The 25,236-nt window shown below is 51.8% G+C and overlaps 1 protein-coding gene across 1 annotated transcript; it reads left to right on the forward strand.

Annotated features, from left to right (window-relative positions):
* The first annotated feature begins 1,401 nt into the window (after positions 1-1,401).
* Positions 1,402-17,418, forward strand: npy2rl (neuropeptide Y receptor Y2, like). Its single transcript, XM_078105983.1, is given in 7 exon segments — positions 1,402-1,755; positions 10,009-10,178; positions 10,502-10,634; positions 13,847-14,012; positions 15,598-15,751; positions 16,697-16,885; positions 16,887-17,418. Coding segments are annotated over 6 exon segments (1,173 nt in total). The 5' UTR covers positions 1,402-1,755; positions 10,009-10,049; the 3' UTR covers positions 17,289-17,418.
* Positions 17,419-25,236: the final 7,818 nt, after the last annotated feature.

Below are 25,236 nucleotides of genomic sequence, written 5' to 3' on the forward strand. Positions count from 1 at the left end.
ACTTGCATCTGTTTCTTGCTGTTGAGGGATCGATCGAATCGTGTTATTTTTTTATTTTTATTATTTTATTTTTTCCTTCCTCATTTAAAACAAGAGGAACAGCAAAACCACTTGAATTATTTCATTGGAATAATTTATTCATCATAAAGCTTATTAGGATTAGTATGTTTTTGCTCTCTGTGGCCTGATCAACAGTAATAATGAAATAAATCACGACAATAAAAACACAAGTTTCTTCCTCTAAATAAAAAGTACCTAATGGAATCGACATTTTGGGTAACTGTTAGCTTCATGTACTTCATATACATAATATATTATATATAATATATATATATATATATAAGTTATTAACAGTTGGACTTCCACTTGCAGCCTCTCCTCATTTCATCAATCTATGGTCCAAAATGTTCTCCATCCCGCCCGCGGGTTTATGGCCTCACAGCGATATGTTAGCACGTTAGCACGTTAGCACGTAGTCCCGCCGTGATGAAAGCTCGCTCAAGTCTTCCAGCCCGACGAGGCTCTGAGGAGACAAATGTCACACTTCAGCTGTGAGGCAGGAAGTTATTTCACATGCTACCTTCTCTCTGCTCCTGTGGGAGGAACGACTCGACCCGACGGAGCGAATGAGGCTGTTATGAAGGAAGTTCTTCTCTGTCGTCGCCGTCCTCTGTCCTCAATGTGAGACGGTGAGTGGCGGCCGCCTCACGGAGACGCCTCACCCGCTGACGGGGGAGAGAGACACGGCCTGACCAACGTACGGGACGGACCACAGCGTCCCTCACTTTGTGTTAACACAAAGTGTGTGTGTGTGTGTGGGTGAGGAGACACACACACACACACACACACACACACACTGGTGGAGCAGGCTTCCTGATGACATCACACACACTGGCTGATGTAAACTGTGACCTGATCCTCATGCTGAACTCCATGTTTTTTGGGGCTTTTATTGTGAAGGGGCAGGCAGTTTTTAATGGGACTCATAAATATTCAGTATTGTTGCTTTGACTTTGCACCACAAACATTAATACAGATTTTATCTGATTCAGTTTTGTTGTGTTTCATCTGATCTTATTCCACATTTATGGTACAGTTATTTGTACTATTTAATATTAAATGTGAAGTCATGATGAGGCCGATGAACAGAACCAACAAACAACCGAAACTAAATCAATGTTGACCTGAAATATTTAAAGTCTCATTTCAACCGTCAGACCCCCCCCCCGATCCCCCCTTTCCTACCATCTCCTCCTTCCTTCATCCCTTCACTTTCCTCCTTTTCACCTCCTCATCTCCTTCACCTCACTCCCACCCACACGCCCCCCCACATGAATGAAACCCGTCCCCTCCTCCCCCGATCATCCACCGGGCTGTAAACGCGCCGTGCGTAAAGGCTTCAGTCGCGTGTCCGTGTCCAGAGACCCGAGCATCGTTCTCCTCCTCCGGTCTCCTCCTCCGGTCTCCTCCTCCGGTCTCCTCCTCCTCCTCCTCCTCTCCCGGTGATTCGTTTGCTCCGGGGGGGGAAACTTTCCGGTGCTGGTGGGGCTTTGGATGAATCCGGGCGGCAGAGAGGGGCGCGTGGAGAGCAGGCTGTGGTGTGGCGGACGCGCGAGGATGGGGATTTAAACTCGCAACCTTCAGTCAGCGGGCTCGTGCGTGAATTTCATCGTCTCTTTTTTTCTTTACCGGGAACCACGTGACCGCCTCCGGGACCGAGAGGAGCCGGGACCCGCGCTCCGGAGAGCCTGAGAGGTCAGTGTGTCAGTCACCCGCACGCACGCACGCGCACACGCTCACTGTGCATATTGTTTTTGCGAGGTGTGAGACGGTTAACGCGCAGCCGCGTGCACGCGTCTAGAAGAGGGCGCGCATCATTATCCTCCCTCGCGCACACCCATGCATCGGCGTGCGTGGACGCGCGCGCACAGAGATCGTCTCATGTCGGTAAATATTCCTTCTGGTAACCTTCAAAATAATAATGATGATTCTGCACAAAAATGAATACTGGTACAAACATTGGGACGAGACTACTGAGACCAACCAATACCACAAAAACTTGTGTAATACTGCAGGGATACATCCAATAATACTGCAGGAATACACCCAATAGTACTGCATGAATACACCAAATAATACTGCAGGAATACATCCAATAATATTGGATAAACTATTTGTAAATGTCATTTTAATGTGCACCGTCCTCACTGATGAGTTTCTAATGAGGAAGAACCAACAGGGCACTTTGTCACACACACACACACACACACACACACACACACACACACACACACACACACACACACACACACACACGCACACGCACACAGAACAGCGGATACCGGGTCAAATATGAATTTCCGGTGGCGTTGACTACTCACAAGATGATTTTCTCCATAAGTGATTGTCATCTGTGTGTGTGTGTGTGTGTGTGTGTGTGTGTGTGTGTGTGCGCGTGTGTGTGTGTGTGTGCGTGTGTGTGTGTGTGTGTGTGTGTGTGTGTGTGTATGTGTGTGTGTGTGTGCGTGTGTGTGTGTGTGTGTGTGTGCGTGTGTGTGTGTGTGTGTGTGTGTGTGTGTGCGTGTGTGTGTGTGTGTGTGCGTGTGTGTGTGTGTGTGTGTGTGTGTGTGTGTGTGTGTGTGTGTGTGTGTGTGTGCGTGCGTGTGTGTGTGTATGTGTGTGTGTGTGTGTGTGTGTGTGTGTGTGTGTGTGTGTGTGTGTGTGTGTGCGTGTGTGTGTGTGTGTGTGTGTGTGTGTGTGCGTGTGTGTGTGTGTGTGTGCGTGTGTGTGTGTGTGTGTGTGTGTGTGTGTGTGTGTGTGTGTGTGTGTGTGTGTGTGTGTATGTGTGTGTGTGTGTGCGTGTGTGTGTGTGTGTGTGCGTGTGTGTGTGTGTGCGTGTGTGTGTGTGTGTGTTACCTGCAGGAACAATAACTTTCTAGTGCAGCGCTGTGAGTAATGAAGAGTAAAGATCAAACAGAAAAAATAATCCAGAATTCAATTTCAATTTTTTGAGCTTGTTTCTTCCTAACTACCCCCCCCCTCCTCCTCAAAAAAGCTGACAGCTGGTGGCCCAATTCTAATGATTTATCAATCCGACCAAAATTTGTAATATCTCTGCCCGACAAAAGCTTTAACACAAGCCCATGATGAGGGATTATTGCTTTATTGGATGTTAAGAATCGCCCTTTGTCTTGTTTTGGATTTGCTTTAGGGTGGTTACCATGGTAACCATGGTGACACAGTAATGGCTGTATACATAGGCTTATATCTATATGTATACATATACATATATATATGTATTGTCCTTAACTTTTGAATGACAGCGTTTTTCTCTAATCTGATATATAATAATTTGATCTGAAGTTGATCTAATTTGAGCTGAATGTGTTTTATATCGACCACTGAGAGAGGGAGGACCAATCAGAATGCAGCTCTGTGAGAGAGGGAGGGCCAATCAGAATGCAGCTCAGTGAGAGAGTAAGGGCCAATCAGAATGCGGCTCAGTGAGAGAGGGAGGGCCAATCAGAATGCAGCTCAGTGAGAGAGTAAGGGCCAATCAGAATGCAGCTCAGTGAGAGAAGGAGGACCAATCAGAATGCAGCTCAGTGAGAGAAGGAGGACCAATCAGAATGCAGCTCATTGAGAGAAGGAGGACCAATCAGAATGCAGCTCAGTGAGAGAGGGAGGACCAATCAGAATGCAGCTCATTGAGAGAAGGAGGACCAATCAGAATGCAGCTCAGTGAGAGAAGGAGGACCAATCAGAATGCAGCTCAGTGAGAGAGGGAGGGCCAATCAGAATGCGGCTCAGTGAGAGAGGGAGGGCCAATCAGAATGCAGCTCAGTGAGAGAAGGAGGACCAATCAGAATGCAGCTCAGTGAGAGAAGGAGGACCAATCAGAATGCAGCTCAGTGAGAGAAGGAGGACCAATCAGAATGCAGCTCATTGAGAGAGGGAGGACCAATCAGAATGCAGCTCAGTGAGAGAGGGAGGGCCAATCAGAATGCAGCTCAGTGAGAGAAGGAGGACCAATCAGAATGCAGCTCAGTGAGAGAAGGAGGACCAATCAGAATGCAGCTCAGTGAGAGAAGGAGGACCAATCAGAATGCAGCTCAGTGAGAGAAGGAGGGCCAATCAGAATGCAGCTCATTGAGAGAGGGAGGACCAATCAGAATGCAGCTCAGTGAGAGAGGGAGGGCCAATCAGAATGCAGCTCAGTGAGAGAGGGAGGACCAATCAGAAGCAGCCGGTGTATCACAAAAGGCCCGTAGCCCCCCGCTGTGCCGAGGCCTGGGTGTTTAGTGGCCCCCCACTGAGTGTGAGTGTGCGTGGTTTTGTTGAATAAATATTGACACACACACACACACACACACACACACACACACACACACACACACACACACACACACACACACACACTCTCTTCTTGCTAAGTGGTGCTTCAGGGACACGTGGAGCAGAACTAAAGGACTCTAAAGGTCCAGCACTGTTTCCTCCCTCGGCTCCTCGTCGGGGTCAATAAAGGTTGTTGAAAAGCCGCCATGATGACAACAGTTAGTCAGAGAGCGAAGGCCGTCCTGGATCCTCAGAGGGGCTCATGGAGACGGAGGAAGCACCTCCACTGGACACAACATGGCCGCCAACATCCGTCCGTCCCACAGCCGTTGTTATTATGATGAGAGGCGATGCGCCCGTGAAACACACACACACACACACACACACACACACACACACACACACACACACACACACACACACACACACACAGACACACACACCATTAGCCTGGTTCCACCAATACTGGCTCATTATGGTGCCCAGTGAGCGAGAGCTGAGTGCGCACACACACACACACACACACACACACACATATTCACACACCAGTGGAGCTGTTATGTGGGCGGGATAAAGGTCCGTGATGGACGCGTCCAGGTTAAAGCAGGAAGGTTTGTTGCTTCCTCTTCTCTCGTCCTGACTTGACTTCTTCCCGTCCGACCGCGAGTTTGACTTCTGCTCGTTTGACCTTGGGTTTGACTTCTGCTCGTTTGACCTTGGGTTTGACTCGTCTACCTGCCATTGGCGTGAGGCACAGTTCATCAGTCACTGCGGGAAGGTGGTTGATTTCAATACACGTATGATGAGATTTAAGCAGCCAGGCCTGCAGGAGGTGCCATGCGTGCAGAGAAGACAGCAGGAAACACAGTATATATACTGTATATATATATATATACAGTATATATATATATATATATATATATATATATATACTGTATATATATATACTTCTCTATTGTTCTTTATCGTGCGCTCAGGTTGATCTTCAGGTCTTTTACTGTAGTCTTCCTCTCAAATTGCTGTCGGAGGAGACGTCTTACCGAGTCGCCCCTGACGATGACGCCCAAGTGTCCAAAGTGGTCCGGCCCCTAAAATGGTGCATCATTGTCTAACCGGTGTGGCACACATTTACATCACCGATTGGCCAAACTGCCCCCGTCATGAAATGTACACGGAGGTTTTGGTAGAGAGGATGAGTCATTGTGTAAACGCCTGAATGTCAGACATGCTGTTCTATTTACTGCCACTCGCTTGTACACAGTCGCTCTGTGCCGCTCGCTCTCCTCTCTGCTGCATCTTCTCTCTGCCTCCCATTTAGCTCCACATCACCATGCACTCATTTATTCATCACTCCATTTTCTCACTTCCCCGTCCGTCTCTGGCAGCACCTCTATTTCTGTCCCCGTCCCGGGAAGCGGCGGCAGAGGCGAGGCCGAGCTGAAACGTGATTCACTGAGCGCCCTCGGGTCCGGAGCGAGGGAGCGTCACGCTCCGGCTGCTCCCTCAAACTCTCCGAGGTCTCAACAAGAAGCTCTTTTCCTGCTCAAGTCGCTGCGTCCTCCGTGCGCGGCGTTAATACGCTCAGGCTGCCGGCCTCACGCCGCCTGAATGGTGTTTTATAAGTGGCCGTCTACAGTCCTTCCCTCTCGTCTGTCTCAGTAATCCTTCATTTTCTGCTTCACGTTTCACAGTAAATGTTCTTTTCTTGCTGCCGTATAAGTTTGTGGACATGGAGCCCTTTGCCTCGTTGTCCATACAGTCATTTAATGTCATTTTAATCACGTCAAACATCCTTTCCTGAAGTGAGATGCTGAGGGCCCAACACTAACCCCTGTGGGACGCCACATTTAATCTTAATAAGCATTCCCTCGTTTGTAAACTTTACTTTTCATACTTATGTTTTTAGTTTGGTGAACATTTTTCTTTAAATAGATATTTACCGGTTTTTCACTGTTTAGTTCTGTTAACTTCCATTGAACTCTTTTAAACACGTTTCTATAACGACAGACGGCAAAAGTTTACAAATTAGAAAATTAAGTATATTTTTTCATTATTACAGAAATGTCAAAAATAATGACTTTCTTTCTCCTGAATGTGTTATTGTTTCCTTTCGTCGCACGCAGTCGTGTTCTGACATTCACACAAAGTTGGCATTTGAAATGACCGATAGGGAGAAGATGGTTCTCGGCTTACGAGGGAACAGACCCAGTAATTAGTCTTCAGTGCGTCCTGCATTTGCCTTTTGTTCATGACACACAGCTTCTAGTCCACCGCCGCTGACACATCAACGCGTGGCATTACGATCAATTCTTAATCAGCGCAGTCGTTCCACCTTTTAAAGTTTGATGAACTGGATTCGTTGGAGAGCCGACAGCTGCTCTCTCCGCCTCGGTTCCTCGGTTCCTCCTTTCCTCAATCCCACCTCCTCTCTGTTTGAGGTTCTACAGTGAATCAATAAGCCAGATGTTCGAGTGGTGTCTCTCCTCCATGTTCATCAGCTTGTCTTTGTGTCTGTGTGTCTGCTGTGGACTCGACTAAACAGCTCAGAGTCCTTAGCGGAGGACGTACGGCAGCCAGGTGACCAGCGTGTCCTCGGCTTTAATACCAGCGCAACGTGGGCCGTGTTCTCATCGGCTCCCAGAGGACGAACCAACGTGGGCCATGTTCTCATCTGCTCCCAGAGGACGAACCAACGTGGGCCGTGTTCTCATCGGCTCCCAGAGGACGAACCAACGTGGGCCGTGTTCTCATCTGCTCCCAGTGGACGAACCAACGTGGGCCGTGTTCTCATCGGCTCCCAGAGGACGAACCAACGTGGGCCATGTTCTCATCTGCTCCCAGAGGACGAACCAACGTGGGCCGTGTTCTCATCGGCTCCCAGAGGACGAACCAACGTGGGCCGTGTTCTCATCGGCTCCGAGAGGACGAACCAACGTGGGCCGTGTTCTCATCGGCTCCCAGAGGACGAACCAACGTGGGCCGTGTTCTCATCGGCTCCCAGAGGACGAACCAACGTGGGCCGTGTTCTCATCGGCTCCGAGAGGACGAACCAACGTGGGCCGTGTTCTCATCGGCTCCCAGAGGACGAACCAACGTGGGCCGTGTTCTCATCTGCTCCCAGTGGACGAACCAACGTGGGCCGTGTTCTCATCGGCTCCCAGAGGACGAACCAACGTGGGCCGTGTTCTCATCTGCTCCCAGTGGACGAACCAACGTGGGCCGTGTTCTCATCGGCTCCCAGAGGACGAACCAACGTGGGCCGTGTTCTCATCTGCTCCCAGTGGACGAACCAACGTGGGCCGTGTTCTCATCGGCTCCCAGAGGACGAACCAACGTGGGCCGTGTTCTCATCTGCTCCCAGTGGACGAACCAACGTGGGCCGTGTTCTCATCGGCTCCCAGAGGACGAACCAACGTGGGCCATGTTCTCATCTGCTCCCAGAGGACGAACCAACGTGGGCCGTGTTCTCATCGGCTCCCAGAGGACGAACCAACGTGGGCCGTGTTCTCATCGGCTCCCAGAGGACGAACCAACGTGGGCCGTGTTCTCATCGGCTCCCAGAGGACGAACCAACGTGGGCCGTGTTCTCATCTGCTCCAAGAGGACGAACCAACGTGGGCCATGTTCTCATCGGCTCCCAGAGGACGAACCAACGTGGGCCGTGTTCTCATCGGCTCCCAGAGGACGAACCAACGTGGGCCGTGTTCTCATCGGCTCCCAGAGGACGAACCAACGTGGGCCGTGTTCTCATCGGCTCCAAGAGGACGAACCAACGTGGGCCGTGTTCTCATCGGCTCCCAGAGGACGGACCAACGTGGGCCGTGTTCTCATCGGCTCCCAGAGGACGGACCAACGTGGGCCGTGTTCTCACGGGGCAACACATGTTTCATCCCACTGTCTGGTTTGTGTTAAGAATGAAGCCGGGGAGGGCGGGGGGAGGTGAAGGAGCCAAACGCTCCACCTGTCGGCTCGCGTTTGGCTCCTCCAGACCCCGGAGTCGCTCACTGGGTCTGAAGTTTGATTTGTCTTCATTTCTTATTCCAGCAGAAATGGAATTGGGGAACGGGTGGCGTGCTGCCTTCATGGTCCCCTGCTCTCCTCGCTGATTAAATTTACAGCACCTCTGCAGCGAGCGGCTCCATCAGCGTTGAGGGAAATGAACGTCAGTGTGTCGAGTTGCTCTGACATGGATCCCCTGTGCGGGGCGCTGGGAGGTCAGAGGTCAGTGTCCTCCTTGAGGCGAGGCCCCTCCCCCTGACCTATGAATCAGTGTTTAGGTGGTTCTCTCTCCTCTCTCCTTCCATCTATGAGGTTCTTTAGGGTTCTTGTATGGTGGCTCGTGTTCAACATGTTCCCACGACATTAATAAATGCAGAAGGACGTTGACACGGAAACAGCCGATGAGTCATGTGACTTAAAGGTTCGCCACGTCACAGTTCATGCGGCCATGGATTCCCATGAATACGTGTGTATACATACACACACTGTATAGACACAGTGAGTAGGACGTTCTTTGTTCCTTCTTTTGACCTGGACTATGGGACGGGGGGGCGAGGGGGCGACCGAGGACAGATGTGGAAATGGACCGGCTGCTCTGATTGTCCAGACGTCAGGGTTTCACGGGTTTCCATGGATACGTACCATTTGTAAAGCTTAAATTGTGCACTGGCCTGGATTTGTGATTCGATTCGCAGCGTTTCATCTCCTGGTCCACGGTGGAAGTACCTGCCCCCCCTCGCCCCCTCAGCAGGAGGTCCTCCACTCCGTCCAACTCCTTTCTCCGTGCTCCACTTCCTGCTCCATCACTCGTCGTGGCTCTGAACAGCACGATGGGGTGGACGTTTGTCCTTTAAAGAAACCCAGTCAACCAATCGTCCACTTCTGAGGAGCTACAGGCTGGAAAGCCGAAAAGCTGTGAAAGCAGCAAAACCGAGTGGTGGTGACGATGATGATGATGACTATGATTATGATGACGATGACGGTTCCTTCCATAGTAACTCTTAGTTTTGAATAACACTGATTTTCTTCTCTCATTCTCTGCTCCCTTTGACACATCTGAAGACAGCTCGTCCCTTCCGACTGAACGTCTCCATGACAACGCTTCCCCTTATTCGTAACACTGTAACGCAGTGACTCTCTTTCCTCCGCCGCTGTATTCACGTTTGGACATATTGGACTTTAGTTGGGACATGATGTGGTCTTTCAGCCCAGTCTTTTATTTTGAAGGGTACATGTGATTTTCCCATCATTGTAAGCAAGTTCCTCATGATCCAGTGATGTAACTTTAATATGGTTCGGTAGAACCACTGATTCCTGTAGAGACGAGATACGTTTGTGATTGACTTTTCTGATCTACTCAGGAAATAATCCGCTGTCATTGCTTCACACGATCCGTTTAGGAACAATGAGCCGGTTCTGGGATGCGACCCGATCAGGACGTCTGCAGGGTCGGTGTACGTTGGTTTTAGAGCAGGAAGTGATCATCACGTGACATCACTTCCTGCTGTTTGTGTCCATGGCAACGAGTCTGCTGTCTACCCAGCGGGGGGCCGTTCACCCCGGCGCCTCCGGAGGACAGCGGCGCCGCTTTAAGGTCCACTGCCTCTTAAAGGGACACAGACCCTCTCTGTCCCACCTGTTGACCTGTGTCTCTGCCTGTGTCCTCGACCCTAGAGCCGTGTGAGGGACTCGGGGACATGGCTTTGTGATCGGACATGGAGGCCTTCAGCTCAGCCAACGCCACGCCGGACGTCTTCCTCGGCCCCGCCCCCCCCGCGCTGCCCACGCCGCTGTTTGACGTAGTGGACTTCCAGGAGGACCCCATCAAGCTGCTGAGTGTGCAGGTGGGAGGTGGACAACGTGGTGATGTGTCTCATAGTAGAGACCTTCTGACCAAATACTCACAGGATGAGAACTTAAGTGTTATGTACTTCTCATAGTACCATAGTATCATTCATAGTACCATAGTATCATTCATAGTACCATAGTATCATTCATAGTATCATAGTATCATTCATAGTACCATAGTATCATTCATAGTATCATAGTACCATAGTATCATTCATAGTACCATAGTATCAATCATAGTATCATACAGAGTATGAAATGAAGATGCGCATCCTGTGGTAACAGCTGTTGTTGTTGTTGTTGTTGTTGTTGTCGGCAGGTGGTGTTGATCTTGGCCTACAGCACCATCATCGTGCTGGGGGTTCTGGGTAATTCTCTGGTCATCTACGTCATCTACCGCTTCAAGACCCTCCGCACCGTCACCAACTTCTTCATCGCCAACCTGGCTGTTGGTATGTGGACACACACACTCACACTGACACACACACTGACACACACACACTGACACACACACACACACTGACACACACACACACACACACACGTAAGCTCTGATTTGAAGCTGTCAGACCTCAATCGAGAAATCCTCCAGACATGATGGCTTGTGTGTGTGTGTGTGTGTGTGCGTGTGTGTGTGTGTGTGTGTGTGTGTGTGTGTGTGTGTGTGTGTGTGTGTGTGTGTGTTGACCCTCTGGAGGTCGTCTGTCTCTGCAGTTGTAATCCTCCCTGTGATGTCTGCTCATTGTTCGTGTGTCTGACATTCTGTGTTCTCACCACATGTCAAATGTGACCAGCGTGTACTCACAGGGTGTACACACAGTGAGTACACGATGTGTGTACTCACAGCGTGTACTCACAGGGTGTACACGCAGTGAGTACACGATGTGTGTACTCACAGCGTGTACTCACAGGGTGTACACGCAGTGAGTACACGATGTGTGTACTCACTGCGTGTACACACACCCTGGTCTTTTATCAGCTGCACTAGATAACGAGCAGCGGACATCATATTTTGTAAGAGTCTGAAGGGATTTAAATCGGAGAGAGTGGGAGACAAAGATAAAGAGCTCCGACTTTGAAGTGTAAATTATCTTCAATTCATGAAAATAAATAGGACATCCAGCTGAGTGTGTGTGGAGATATGTGTATATATATACATATATATATATATATGTATATATATACATATATATATTTACATATATATGTACATATATATACATACATTAGAAACTGACCTGCAGGGGTGAAAACTTTCACTCAATATAAAACATGAAATGCAGGTTTTACAGCATTATTATTATTTTGTTGGGTAGAACGTTGTTGTTGAGTCTTCTGATTGCGTAACCCCGACTCATCGAGCGCACCCTGACCCTCCAGGAGGAGTTCTGCTTCAAACCCCCTCGTGGATTAGTCCACACAGGTCCGTGGCGTCCCTGAGGAGGGCCGGTGGGAGCAGCACCGGTTCTCTTCATCTCCATCAGTGAAACGCTTTTTAAATCCGCTGGATGGAAGGAAGCTCCTCTGCTTCGCGTTGAGCTTCGTGGTTCGACGAAGGTCGACTGGACATGAAGCCGTAAACAGCTGGACGTTTTCTCCCGTTTCAGCTCCTTGGAGCCACAGAGAGAACTGCTGGGTCACGTGACCTGCGTCCTGCTGTCTCCATTCATGGACGCATGGGTACGAAGATGAAGGCCTCTACCAGGCTGCTCCTGTTGGAGACAGAAACCTTCATGTTACATGAAAGAGATGAAAAAGAGATCAAATGGCTCCTCTGAAACCGAAGAGCTCGTAGATCCGAAACTGGAGGACAAACGTGAAACGTCTGTGTTCACAAACTACATTCATGTTGTGTTGGGTTCCACATCTGCTTTTATGTGAGACGCTCCTGCGGCCGTCCTTTATTTTGAAAGGTCGGTTCTGCGTTCTGGTGTTCTACATTTATCGACTTTGTGGCACGAGAGGAAACCGTGTTTCATTCGCTTATCTTCTGGGCCGATGTGGTAGAACGTTGAAGGAAAGAAACGGAGACGAGTTCTCGTGAACTGAAGAAGCACATTCATTCATTGTGAGAATGTAACGTGTGCCTACATACCTTTAATAAGCGTGACGCTCTGTGGACATGAAGAAAGACAGAAGAGAGACAGAGGAGGACGTGGAGGACGTGGAGGAGGACGAGGCAGTGGAGCAGAAGCAGCGTGACGGATGTGATGTGAAATGTGCAGCCAGAAGGTTTTCGGTTAAATTCCCCACAAACAGGAACAGTAGCGGGATCCTCCGTCTCCGTCCGTCTCTTTGTGTCTTTGTCCCGGTGTGGACGCTCAGAAGACAGATCAGAAGACATAGAATGAACAAAAATGTGCTCGGTCGTGTGTCGGTGCCCCGTTGTCAACGGTAACCTGGGGGCCGTAACCGGGCAACCGTGAGACACTGGATCCGGTCTCTGTGTCCGTCCTCGATCAGGAGACCTTTATTTAACCGTCTGACAGGAAGAAACAAATGAAAGTTGGTCACTGTCCTCAAACCGCCCGTCTCCTGTGGAGACAGGTTTTACTTTGAAAGGGCTGAACGTGGGAAGGGACACGGCAGCTCTCCCTCTGACTCTAACTCGACTTGGCACGCCGCCCTTATCGCCGCCGAAACATCCCCAACCGGCGGAGGCTCGCGGCTCGGCCTCGTCCCCCTCCCGCGGTACGGGTCGCTGGGTCTCACGTCTCTGGAGGTCGGAGGTCAGACTGAGACCCACGTGAGGAGACCCACCATGAGCTGCGTGGGCTCCAGAGAGCGTTTGGGAAGATGTGTGCTAAGTGACCCGAGCTAACTACGTAGCATCATCGGGGACACACGTGATGCACACGTGATGCACACGTGATGTGAACCACGTGTTGAACCACAGAGGAGGACGAGCCTGAACCTGATCTCCTTCAGTACTTTCGGGTGATGAAATGATTAATCATAATCGTTATGTGGACTTTTCAAGAGTAAGTTGTGAGTCAGTGAGTGCGTTAGCGTAGCTCGGCTAACGTGCCGCGACCTTTAGCTCCAGATGTTGACAGCAGCAGATGTTAACGCCAGCGGACCGGGCATGTGACCAGCAGATGAAAGAGGATCTTGGGCTCAGCAGGTCACATGACTCCCCAGCTGCTCCCTCAGCGAGGACGCGTTGTGCGGAGCGTGAAGGGACATGAAGGCGGAGGAGGACTCATGCAGCACGTCTCCGCCGCTCTCCTGCCGCTCACAGAGGTCTCAGATGGTGTCGGGCAGAAGGTCAGAGGAGGGTTCAGGTGGATGAAGACACACCTCCAACTCTACGGACTTCATCTCGCATGCAGATAACAGCCCACGTTTTATTCATCCCGAGCAGCCTGAGATGAACAGAACCTCTGTGGGATCCAAACTCAAACTGTAAACGTTGCCAAATGAAATAAAGTGTATTTACAGCTGTACAGACGCATTGTTTCCAGATGCTTTATAACAACACATACAGATGTTCAGCAAGACGCACACCGGAAAAAAGGTCTTTTTCTAAATGTAATACTTTAATCTGTGAGAATATCTGAGGCTTTATTTGTGTAAAGCTGGATTCTGCTCATCAGGACGGTGAAACAGGAAGTCATGATGTAATGATTCCTAATCGTTATTGATAACTGTGTCCCGCCTGCAGCCGACCTGCTGGTCAACACGCTGTGCCTCCCCTTCACGCTGGTCTACACGCTGCAGGGCGAGTGGAAGTTCGGCAGCACGCTCTGCTTCCTGCTGCCCTACGCTCAGGGCCTCGCCGTGCACGTCTCCACGGTGACGCTCAACGTCATCGCCCTGGACCGCCACAGGTGGGTGGAGCCTAGAGCTCACAGATCCACAAGGAGAACGTCATGAGCAAGAGCCCGATCCATCTGCAGCCTCCTCATGGTCCCCGTGTGTGGAGCTTGAGGTGAAGCTCTTGTTCTTAATGAAGAGAAAAGCACCAATTCTGGCTTTTTATTCTCATCGTTCTCTCGTCATCTGTCGCCGTGGCTCCCTCAGGACAAGAGATGGTAAAAGTAATTAGGCAGAGCGATAAGTGAAGTCTCTGAAATGATGGAAGCATCTCCTTTAGTTCCCTTTGACCCTGTGAGGCCCATCTCACGTCTAAACCTGCATGAACTAAACCGACAGGTACGCTAAAAGTTATGTCAAAGATAAAAGAGAAGGCTTCACTGAAGTCGGGCGGCTTTAATCCCTGTTTCTGGTACACCTGTCCCGGGACCTGAGACATCTGCTCTCCTTATCGTTCTGACACACTTTAATGTTGTCAGTCGTGTTTCTGTTTCCTTGTCGGCATTTAATAGCAGCAGAAATCCAACTAGCTGATATTAAACATAAGCGTCACCTCTGGAGAAACGTTCTCAGCAGGTCTGTGAGAACAAAGCTTCATGAGATAAAGCTGCGTTCTGTGTGGTGACCAGCAGGGGGCGACTCCTCTGCTCCCATAGACGTCTATGAGGAAATGACTCTACTTCTCTGTAGTGACCAGCAGGGGGCGACTCCTCTGCTCCCATAGACGTCTATGAGGAAATGACTCTACTTCTCTGCAGTGACCAGCAGGGGGCGACTCCTCTGCTCCCATAGACGTCTATGAGGAAATGACTCTACTTCTCTGTAGTGACCAGCAGGGGGCGACTCCTCTGCTCCCATAGACGTCTATGAGGAAATGACTCTACTTCTCTGTAGTGACCAGCAGGGGGCGACTCCTCTGCTCCCATAGACGTCTATGAGGAAATGACTCTACTTCTCTGTAGTGACCAGCAGGGGGCGACTCCTCTGCTCCCATAGACGTCTATGAGGAAATGACTCTACTTCTCTGTAGTGACCAGCAGGGGGCGACTCCTCTGCTCCCATAGACGTCTATGAGGAAATGACTCTACTTCTCTGTAGTGACCAGCAGGGGGCGACTCCTCTGCTCCCATAGACGTCTATGAGGAAATGACTCTACTTCTCTGTAGTGACCAGCAGGGGGCGACTCCTCTGCTCCCATAGACGTCTATGAGGAAATGACTCTACTTCTCTGTAGTGACCAGCAGGGGGCGACTCCTCTGCTCCCATAGACGTCTATGAGGAAATGACTCTACTTCTCTGTAGTGACCAGCAGGGGGCGACTCCTCTGCTCCCATAGGTCTCAGTCTCTAGTTTCAAGTCTTCAAGTGTTCATTTAGTGACTTATGGTCCATTCAGAGTGAAACAGACCATGAAGCAGGGGACGCTTTGGGGCGGGGCTACACGCTGATTGACAGGTCTCTATCAGACAGAGCAGCTCTCATGAAGCCTCCAGGGAGGCGACAGAAGAACCTGAGGTACAAATACCGCCGTGTTCCCTCTTTCACTGTTAATCCCCTCTGTGTGTGTGTGTGTGTGTCTGCGTGTGTGTGCGTGTTCCAGGTGCATTGTGTACCACCTGGAGACCAGGATGCGTAAGGACGTGTGCTTCGGGGTGATCGCGCTGACCTGGGTGCTGAGCGCCGTGCTGGCGAGTCCTCTGGCCATCTTCAGGGAGTACGGCTCCTTCAGCCTGGAGCCCGGACACGCCATCCAGGTACACGCACACGCACACGCAGCGCAGCCCTCCTCCTCCGTCCCTTTGATCTCCCCCCTGCCTCTCCGTGTCTTTCATCTCCGTCTATCTCCCCCCTCGACCCCCCTCTTCTCCTCCTGCTTTGAACTCTTTGAACAATTTAGATACGTCGTCACATTTCCTCATATTCCGTCCCGCTCCCCCCCACCTCCTCCCCCCCCACCTCCTCCTCCCCACCTCCTCCTCCTCCCCCCCCCACCTCCTCATCTCCCCACCTCCTCCTCCTCCCCCCCACCTCCTCCTCCCCCCACCTCCTCCCCCCCCACCTCCTCCTCCCCACCTCCTCCTCCTCCTCCTCCTCCTCCCCCCCCCCACCTCCTCATCCCCCCACCTCCTCCTCCTCCCCCCCCCACCTCCTCCTCCCCCCACCTCCTCCCCCCCCCACCTCCTCCTCCCCCCACCTCCTCCTCCTCCTGGAGCCGTACTCATATTCACATTTTCTCATATTCCCTCCCGCTCCCCCCCTACCTCCTCCTCCTCCTCCCCCCCCCTCCTCCCCCACACCTCCTCTTTCCCCCACCTCCTCCTCCCCCACAGCTCCTCCTCCCCCTCCTCCTCCTCCTCCTCCTCCCCCCCACCTCCTCCTCCTCCTGGAGCCGTACTCATATTCACATTTCCTCATATTCCGTCCCGCTCCCCCCCCACCTCCTCCTCCTCCCCCCCACCTCCTCCTCCCCCACACCTCCTCCTCCCCACACCTCCTCCCCAACGAACCTGATGTGATCAGATCCTGATGTGGATCAGAACCTGAAGTGGATCAGATCCTGATGTGATCAGATCCTGATGTGGATCAGATTCTGATGTGGATCAGGACTAATGTGGATTAGATGCTGATGTGGATCAGGACTAATGTGGATCAGATGCTGAAGTGGATCAGGACTAATGTGTCCTGTCCCCGTCCCTCAGGTGTGCACGGAGAAGTGGCCCGGTAAGAGCACCGACGGCACCGTGTACAGCATCTCCATGCTGATCCTGCAGTACTTCCTGCCGCTGTCCATCATCTCCTTCGCCTACTGCCGCATCTGGTCCAAGCTGCGCGGCCACGTGGGCCCGGCGGAGACCAGCGGCGCCGCCGGCACCTCCGAGCGCCACCGCCCGCCGCCGCAAGACCACCAAGATGCTGGTGACCATGGTGGTGGTGTTCGCCGTCAGCTGGCTGCCCTTCCACGCCTTCCAGCTGGCCACCGACATCGACGGCTCGGTGCCCGACAGGCGCGACTTCCGCCTGCTCTACACCGTCTTCCACGTGGGCGCCATGTGCTCCACCTTCGCCAACCCGCTGCTGTACGGCTGGATGAACCGCAACTACCGCGCCGCCTTTCTCGCCGTCTTCAAGTGTCGCGGGGGCCAGCGGGGGAGGGGCGGCCGGCTGGACAGCATTCTGCCCGTCGGCGGGGGGCAAGGAGCAGGAGGGCGAGGAGACGGGGGGAGGGCGAAGAAGACGGTGCTCGAAAGCCAGGACGGGGTGTCCACCCACCTGAACACCACCGACGTGTGAGCCCCCCAAGGGCGGATGGACTGGGGGGGGGGGGGCGGGGGACGCAATCGGGGTAAACCTCCATGTCCCCAGAAGACAACCGGAGAGAGAGAGGGACAATAGAGACAATAGAGACAATAGAGACATGGATGCAGGAGGAGGACCAGGACCTTTGCTTTGGGGGGGTGGACGGGGGGGGGGTCATGAAACTTTCCATGAAGGGTTTGTGAAGTTTGTTCTGGAATAAAAAATAATGTATCCGTCGACATAATAAAGTTTCCTCGACTATAACGAAGGAAACAGCGACTTGGACTCCATCTTCATCTTCATCTTCATCCCATGTGTGAAGCCTCCGGCTCCTTCACTCAGGGGGGGGGGGGTCTGATTGTCCACATACAAGGTGTGAGAAGATGAGCAGAGCGAATGCATGGAGGCACTGTGGAGGACGCACGGTGTCTGTGACGTGTCTTACTGTGGCTGAGGGGACTGAAGGTGGATGCTCTTGTGGGTGGAGGACAAGGTGGAGTAACACGTTGTTTCAATCAGCCAAACGTACATCAACAATAAAGGATTTAGCTTTGCACTTTTTAATCGATTCAGAGATTCCTCTCCTCTCTCGTTTCAGACAAAGCCTACATTACCCACAATGCCTACAGTACCCACAACGCCTACAGTACCCACAATGCCTACACTACCCACAATGCAGTTCAGCCACAGCTGTGCTGTGGTGTCGCACACGGATCCTGTCAGAAGGAACAAGTTCTCACCTTATACACATACTGTACATTCTATATAGAGTAGGTCTATGCTCCATCCATGCAGGAGGAGCAGGAGGAGGAGGAAGAGGAGGAGGAGGGGAGCAGGAGGAGGAGGAGGAGGGGGAGGAGCAGGAGGAGGAGGAGCGGGAGGAGCAGGGGGAGGAGGGGGAGGAGCAGGAGGAGGAGGAGCGGGAGGAGCAGGGGGAGGAGGGGGAGGAGCAGGAGGAGCAGGGGGAGGAGGGGGAGGAGCAGGAGGAGCAGGGGGAGGAGGGGGAGGAGCAGGAGGAGGAGGAGCGGGAGGAGCAGGGGGAGGAGTGGGAGGAGGAGGAGGAGGAGGAGGAGCGGGAGGAGCAGGGGGAGGAGGGGGAGGAGGAGGAGGAGGAGGAGGAGGTATGGCCTCGTGTCCCTCACATACAGGAGGTCATCCTCTGTGGGAACACGGGTGATATTTGGTGCATGTAAACGGGTCGAGGAGGAAGGAGCTCCATCTCTCTGCATCCACCTCCACCCCCCCTCCTCCACCCTGCCGTCTCTCGCCCCCCCACAGCTTTCCCATCATGCTCCGGGGCTGAGCGCCTCCTTCATAACAACGTTAGCAGAGGTGTTTGAACTGTAAGGAGGAACACATTCGTCCATAAGGGAATGGAAGAGCCCGTGGATCCTGTGGACACGCGTGTAGCCCAATGCACCATGGGAGTCGTAGTTAACGTCTCTGTCCCTCAGCTGAGACTCGTGAAGGAGATGAATGTAAACTCAGCTCCCATGTTTATTGTGTCCTTCTGTGAGACTGTAACAACAACAACAACAACAGACGTACTGACCTCTGACCTCTGGGCCCATTCTTACTGCGTGTGTGTGTGTGAGTGTGTGTGTGTGTGTGTGTGTGTGTGTGTGTGTGTGTGTGTGTGTGTGTCTGTGTGTGTTCACTGTAGCTTCTGTTCCATTTTAAATCTAATTAGTTTGTTGCTAACGGACAAGAATCAGCTGTGAGTGCGCTGGTCTCCACGGTAACCGGGGGGCCGGAGAACTTCCCGTCTGGACGTTGTGATGGAAGAAGAACTTGAGTTAGTCCCTCCCCCATGTTTACCCCCCCACTAATCACGTCAGTGCTTTCCATGTATGTAAAGAACGCTGAGGTCGGATAGTCGGTTGCTTAGCAACACTTACTTTTAGACTAGCGGTTAACTTTAGCCAGCGCTCACCGTGCTGTGAAGACATCACCACATAGCTGCTTTAAATATATATAAATATATATATCAAAGGTCACAGGCGGGACGTGTGGAGGAGACGACCTCATTGCTCCATCAGTGGAGTTTAATGCACAATAAATGATCCACCAGGTGACCGAACATCTGCTGAACAATCACGTGAATCATTGTTGTGTCACTTAGCGCGTAAATATAATAAAACCAGATTGAGAGAGACGGGGGGCCGGGGGGGTAATGGCGTCTTCCTCTCCCTGGTGGTCGGTAAAGAGGGCGGAGTCAGCCCAGAGGTGATTATCAGATCGATACCCTCGGATACACGTAAACATCTGGAGGACAAAGACCACATGTTTGGACTGTTTTACCCACAGAGGCTTGAATCTAAAGAGGCTTTCACTGGCATGAACGTGTGCTGGGTCACCGGGGCTGAGTGAGGTCACGCGATGGGGGCGGAGCCTGGGGCGTCAGGGACACGCCCTCCTCCCCCAGGATCCACTGGTCCTCGGTTCCCTTTAATAGTCCGTTAGAAACATTCTCCAAAATGTTGTCATCTCTGAAATGTGTGACTAAAGTCTGCGTTTCAACAAGAGAGAGAAGCTGCTGAGCCCATCTGACCCAAACATCTGGAAACATCTGGCAACACTGAAGTTCACACTCGTTATGCGGACCAACACAAATACACTAAAACAACAATTCCACAACACAACAAGGCGGATCCTTTGAGAACGGAAGGCGTGTCGCTGTTGTTGATGATGTCACAGCCTAGACGTCAGGTAGCCACACCCCCTCCTGACTTAAACACAGACTTTATGAGGTATAATTAGTGAGGGGGGGTCCACCCTTATATGTGCGCAGCTGGTGATTAGACAAACCATCTGTCAATCAAACTGAAGCAGGAGATCAGAAACCACTTCTTGTTATTCTACAAATCTTTTTCCCAAAGGTTGCTTGTTTATATTTAGTAACATTTTAGCCAAATAAGGTCATATTACATCATATTTAGGATCATATTACATCATATTTAGGATCATATTTCATCATATTTAGGATCATATTACATCATATTTAGGATCATATTACATCATATTTAGGATCATATTACATCATATTTCGTCATATTTTGGGTCATATTTCAGTCATTGAAGTGAATGTGAGGCTGACTAAACTGATGTATTCCAAACGGATCCATTGGGGCTGTAAGAGAATAGATTTGCCTTATGGAGCCTCACAGCCCCCCCCGGCCCCCCGGCCCCCCGGCCCCCCGGCTCAGAGTCTTCATTCATGTTCATGTAAGAAGAACAAAGGGAGGAATCCACAAAGCAGAGCTGCCATCTCCTCAGTAGTTTCTCCTCCTCTGAACCTCCGGTGGAAAAGTGGCACTCGTTTTACTAGCATGGTGCGTGCTAGCGTGCTAGCACAGCGCGGACTAGCAGGTCCATGCTAAGCTAGCTGCCACATGTATTCTAATCAGTAGTTTCTAGTTCTCCTGTCTGGTCTCAAACATTCAAACGTAACACGTTCAACTTGTTTTCACCCTCCTGTCTCCATGGTAACGTAAGGGGGGGCAAAGGTCAAGTAGAGAGAAATGATGTCGACCAGGAAAACCTCCCCACTCGAGGCCGAGTGGTTTCCTGAGTGATGGAACATGTGCGGCGAATAAGTACTTAGGGTGGAAGTCATGTGACCGCTTAACCAACATCGCCATTACGCAAGGACCGCCGGCAGCACTTGGGACCCCCCACCGGGGGGCCCGTGACCACGGCCTACCGAGGACTCATAGGGGGTCGATATCTGGGACCGACAGCTCCAACAGTGAGTGAGGACACACTCTGCTGGGGACAGATGTGAGGCCGAGCGGCTGTCCCCCCGGGCTGGACGCAGTGTGGGACCCGTCAGTCAGACGCACACAGACACACACACACACAGACACACACACACACACACACTGCATCCAAATTATTTTAACTCACTCCTGCTGTCTGCAAGCACCGATCAATACTCACTGATCAGTGTCCTCATCTGTTCAGCACTCGACCCGCCAGAGCAGACGTGTGCGTGCGTGTGTGTGTGCGTGTGTGCGTGTGTGTGTGCGTGTGTGTGTGTGTGTGTGTGTGTGTGTGTGTGTGTGTGTGTGTGTGTGTGTGTGTGTGTGTGTGTGTGTGTGTGTGTGTGTGTGTGTGCGTGCGTGTGTGTGTGCGTGCGTGTTTGTGTGTTTTACGAGCGTCTGTGTAGAATCAGAGGAGCTCGTTGACTCTTCACTGGATCACTGGTTCAGTAATCGTGTCGCTCGCGTCCTGAGAGGGACGCCAATCGAATGCAGGTCTTCATTGTGAGTGACGTCTTCTGGTGTCTCTGACAGCTGGAGGCCTCCGAGCGCTTCTCTTAGGAGGTGTCTGCTTCATCCTCACTCCTCCACCTCACATGTCGAGCCCCCATTGGCTGAAAGATTCCCGTCCCGCCGGCCTCCGCCGGTCCGTGTGAGAAGGGACGGACGGTTGGACATCGGAGGACTTCTCACAGTCTTCTGCGTCCCTCCTGGGACGTGGTGCTGCTTTGAAGCTCCTCGTCCTCATGGAAGCCGGAGGCGTTTTGTCCTCAGCAGACCGATGGGACCTGGAGGAGGTCTCTGAGCCCCCCCCCCCCGGACCTCCCCCTCGTCCTTTACTCATCGTAATAACAGCAAACTCTCTGTCGTTAACCAGGACAATGGAGGTCACCCTTTCCTTCCTCAGATTCCAGGCAGAGAGACGCGGCCTCTGATTGGCTGACAGGCGTCTTGACATCAGAGACAAGAGCTGCTCCTCATTCACATTCAGCCCGAAAAACGCTGCTTCCCCCGTTCAGCGTGTCAGGGGACGACAGAGTTACCCCAGTGTTTGTGTGTCCTGCTGGGAGCAGATGAATCACACACACACACACACACACACACACACACACACACACACGCACACACACGCACACACATGCACACACGCACACACGCACACACGCACACACACACGCACACACACACACACACGCACACACACACACACACACGTAGTTATTCAGACACTTTTCTTTGAATCTCTGCCGCACACAAACGTGTTCTCATTCTTCCTGCTGCCTAATTAACTTTTAACGGCTTCACTCCTCTTCCATCTAAAGACAGAAGAAGAACCTCGAGCTGAGCTAACGAATGCTAACATTTAGCTTCCAGTAGAAGAACATTTACACATTAGTCGTGTTTCCACAGATGCTTTCTGCTTTTGTTGAAGCAAGTTGATGCTTTAAGTTGTGCTTTCTCTTTATTGGGAAGCGGTTTTATCGAGAAAGAGCAAAATGTGTCATTTGCAGATGAACCGGTTCTGGTTGACTGTGCGCTGATGTCTGCGTGGCCTGAAGAAACGTATCAGAGCAGAAGATCCATTTCATTCAAAGGTGCAGCTCACTGGATGCTGAAAGGAAGCAAATGGAAACACATTGTTCGTTGCTTCAGGCTGAAAGCGCCTCTCTGTTAAATCGTGTGTCTCGTGTCCCAACAGAAGGTTCACGCTGGAATCCACATCTGGTGTTTGGACACGTGTTGACTAGAACCTGCACGCTGCCTTCACAGCCCAGAAAGGGAATTTGTGGTCCGCGTGAGCCGTGTGGTCTGTGTGGTCCGTGTGGTCTGTCTGTGTGGTCTGCGTGGTCCATGTGGGCCGTGTGGTCTGTCTCTGTGGTCTGTGTGGTCCGTGTGGTCTGTGTGGTCCGTGTAGTCCGTGGGGTCTGTCTGCTTGGTCCGAGTGATCCGTGTGGGCCGTGTGGTCCGTGTGGTCTGTCTGTGTGGTCCGTGTGGTCCGTGTGGTCTGTGTGGGCCGTGTGGTCCGTGTGGTCTGTCTGTGTGGTCCGTGTGGTCCGTGTGGTCTGTGTGGGCCGTGTGGTCCGTGTGGTCTGTCTGTGTGGTCCGTGTGGTCTGTCTGTGTGGTCCGTGTGGTCCGTGTGGTCTGTGTGGGCCGTGTGGTCCGTGTGGTCTGTCTGTGTGGTCCGTGTGGTCCGTGTGGTCTGTGTGGGCCGTGTGGTCCGTGTGGTCTGTCTGTGTGGTCCGTGTGGTCTGTCTGTGTGGTCCGTGTGGTCCGTGTGGTCTGTGTGGGCCGTGTGGTCCGTGTGGTCTGTCTGTGTGGTCCGTGTGGTCCGTGTGGTCTGTGTGGGCCGTGTGGTCCGTGTGGTCTGTCTGTGTGGTCTGTGTGGTCTGTCTGTGTGGTCTGTGTGGTCTGTCTGTGTGGTCTGTCTGTGTGGGCCGTGTAGTCCGTGGGGTCTGTCTGCTTGGTCCGAGTGATCCGTGTGGGCCATGTGGTCCGTGTGGTCTGTCTGTGTGGTCCGTGTGATCCGTTTGGTCTGTGTGGTCCGTGTAGTCTGTGTGGTCGGTGTGGTCCACGTGGGCCGCGTGGTCTGTGTGGTCCGTGTGGTCCGCGTGGGCCACGTGACGTGACGCGTGTTTGCGCGCATCCAAATGAAGCAGCCGAGGACGACTCGCAAAAAGCCTCCATGACCTCTGAGCTGTGGAAGGTCGGCCGGCGGCTCTTCTAAAAGCAGGAAGGGACGGATGGATTTTCCCCCTCGTGGATCAATTGACCTGAACTCGGTGCTCGTGGACGTCAGTGGGCGCTGATTTCTATCTGTGTTCTGGTCGGACTGCGCGTGGTCATCGAGCTGCGAGCAGAAGAAATGAGATCTATCGACGCTCCTCTCAAGCCTCCGGGGGAGGTTCCTCCGCTTGGACGGAGACCGCCGGCCGCCAGCTTCCCCTGGAAGATCATCCCAAACACTCGGAAGGAGGAAATGAAGAATTAAAGACGGCCGGTCCAGTTTATGACGCCGTCGCTTTGGACCCAAAGGATGAGACGATCGGGCCTCAGAGAGATGGAGCCACTAGTGACGATGGCTCGTATCACTATTAGTAAAAGACCATAATACGATCTGTGGGACGGATTGTAAATCCCTCTGCTGCTAATTAAAGGATTATTAAATGTAATGTAATGTGGACTCTTTGTCTCTGTTGTCTCTTGCAGGCGTGTACGAGTAGAAGAGTTCATTCATGTTTCTGTCACATGTGGTTTGTAGTGAGACGCCGCCGGCAGCACCACGATAATCCTCGTCAATCATCCTTATTCACCGTTTAATCATCCAACTTACTCTGATTATTAGTATTATTAATAACGAGCATCGTTCCCGTGGTGTGTTGGTTCCACCACACGACCCTGTTCTCCTAATGGGTTCTGTCTTTTTATTTAATGTCACATGACTTCTCAGCATCTCGCCATCACGGCGGCACAATGAGGACGTCTGTGGAGTCGTTCTCTCTTTTTCTCGTGAGAATATTTGTGAGAATTAAAGACTTTTTGTAGAAGTTGTGCAAATGAAGGACGTTTGGACGATGACAACGCTTTAGAAACAAAGAAGAAGAAGAAAAGAGCTTTTGGGCAGTGAGGACACAATTTAAGGGATTCATGGACACCAAAACAATTCGTGAAAAGACAGAAAATCCTCGTTGTTTTCAGATGTGTGAATGAAGCCGTCGAGCGTCTGGAAGGAGGAACGAGGTCGTCGCCATTCGCCGCTCGGAGGGAACCTTCCTCCGACCTTCTGCTCCTCCTTCTGCTCACGTCTCTCACCGACACTGATACCTTCCTCTTCCTCTTCCTCTTCCTCCTCTCTTGTACCTTGTGATTGATTTGTTGGTGCGTCCATAAACTCAACACGGTGTTTTTAATCCACTGGGACAATAATCATTGACTAACCTTTGACCGACATGGGCTCTTAAACTTCTTGTATTATCAAGTGTGTCATGGGCAGAAGCTTCGTGTCGTCCCCGCTGGTTGCCTGGCAACTGCACGGAGCCAAAGCACCGTTTGGCTCATCACCAAACTCACACAGATCCTGAAGGACTCGCTTTCCTCTCGTCTTCGCAGTGAATGGGGACATTTGATCCACACTGGCGTCCATGCTGCTGTTGTCTTGGTGGATTTCTGTATTACAGGAAAT

Source organism: Gasterosteus aculeatus, chromosome 7 (assembly GCF_964276395.1).
Source record: "Gasterosteus aculeatus chromosome 7, fGasAcu3.hap1.1, whole genome shotgun sequence".
Lineage (NCBI taxonomy): Eukaryota > Metazoa > Chordata > Actinopteri > Perciformes > Gasterosteidae > Gasterosteus > Gasterosteus aculeatus.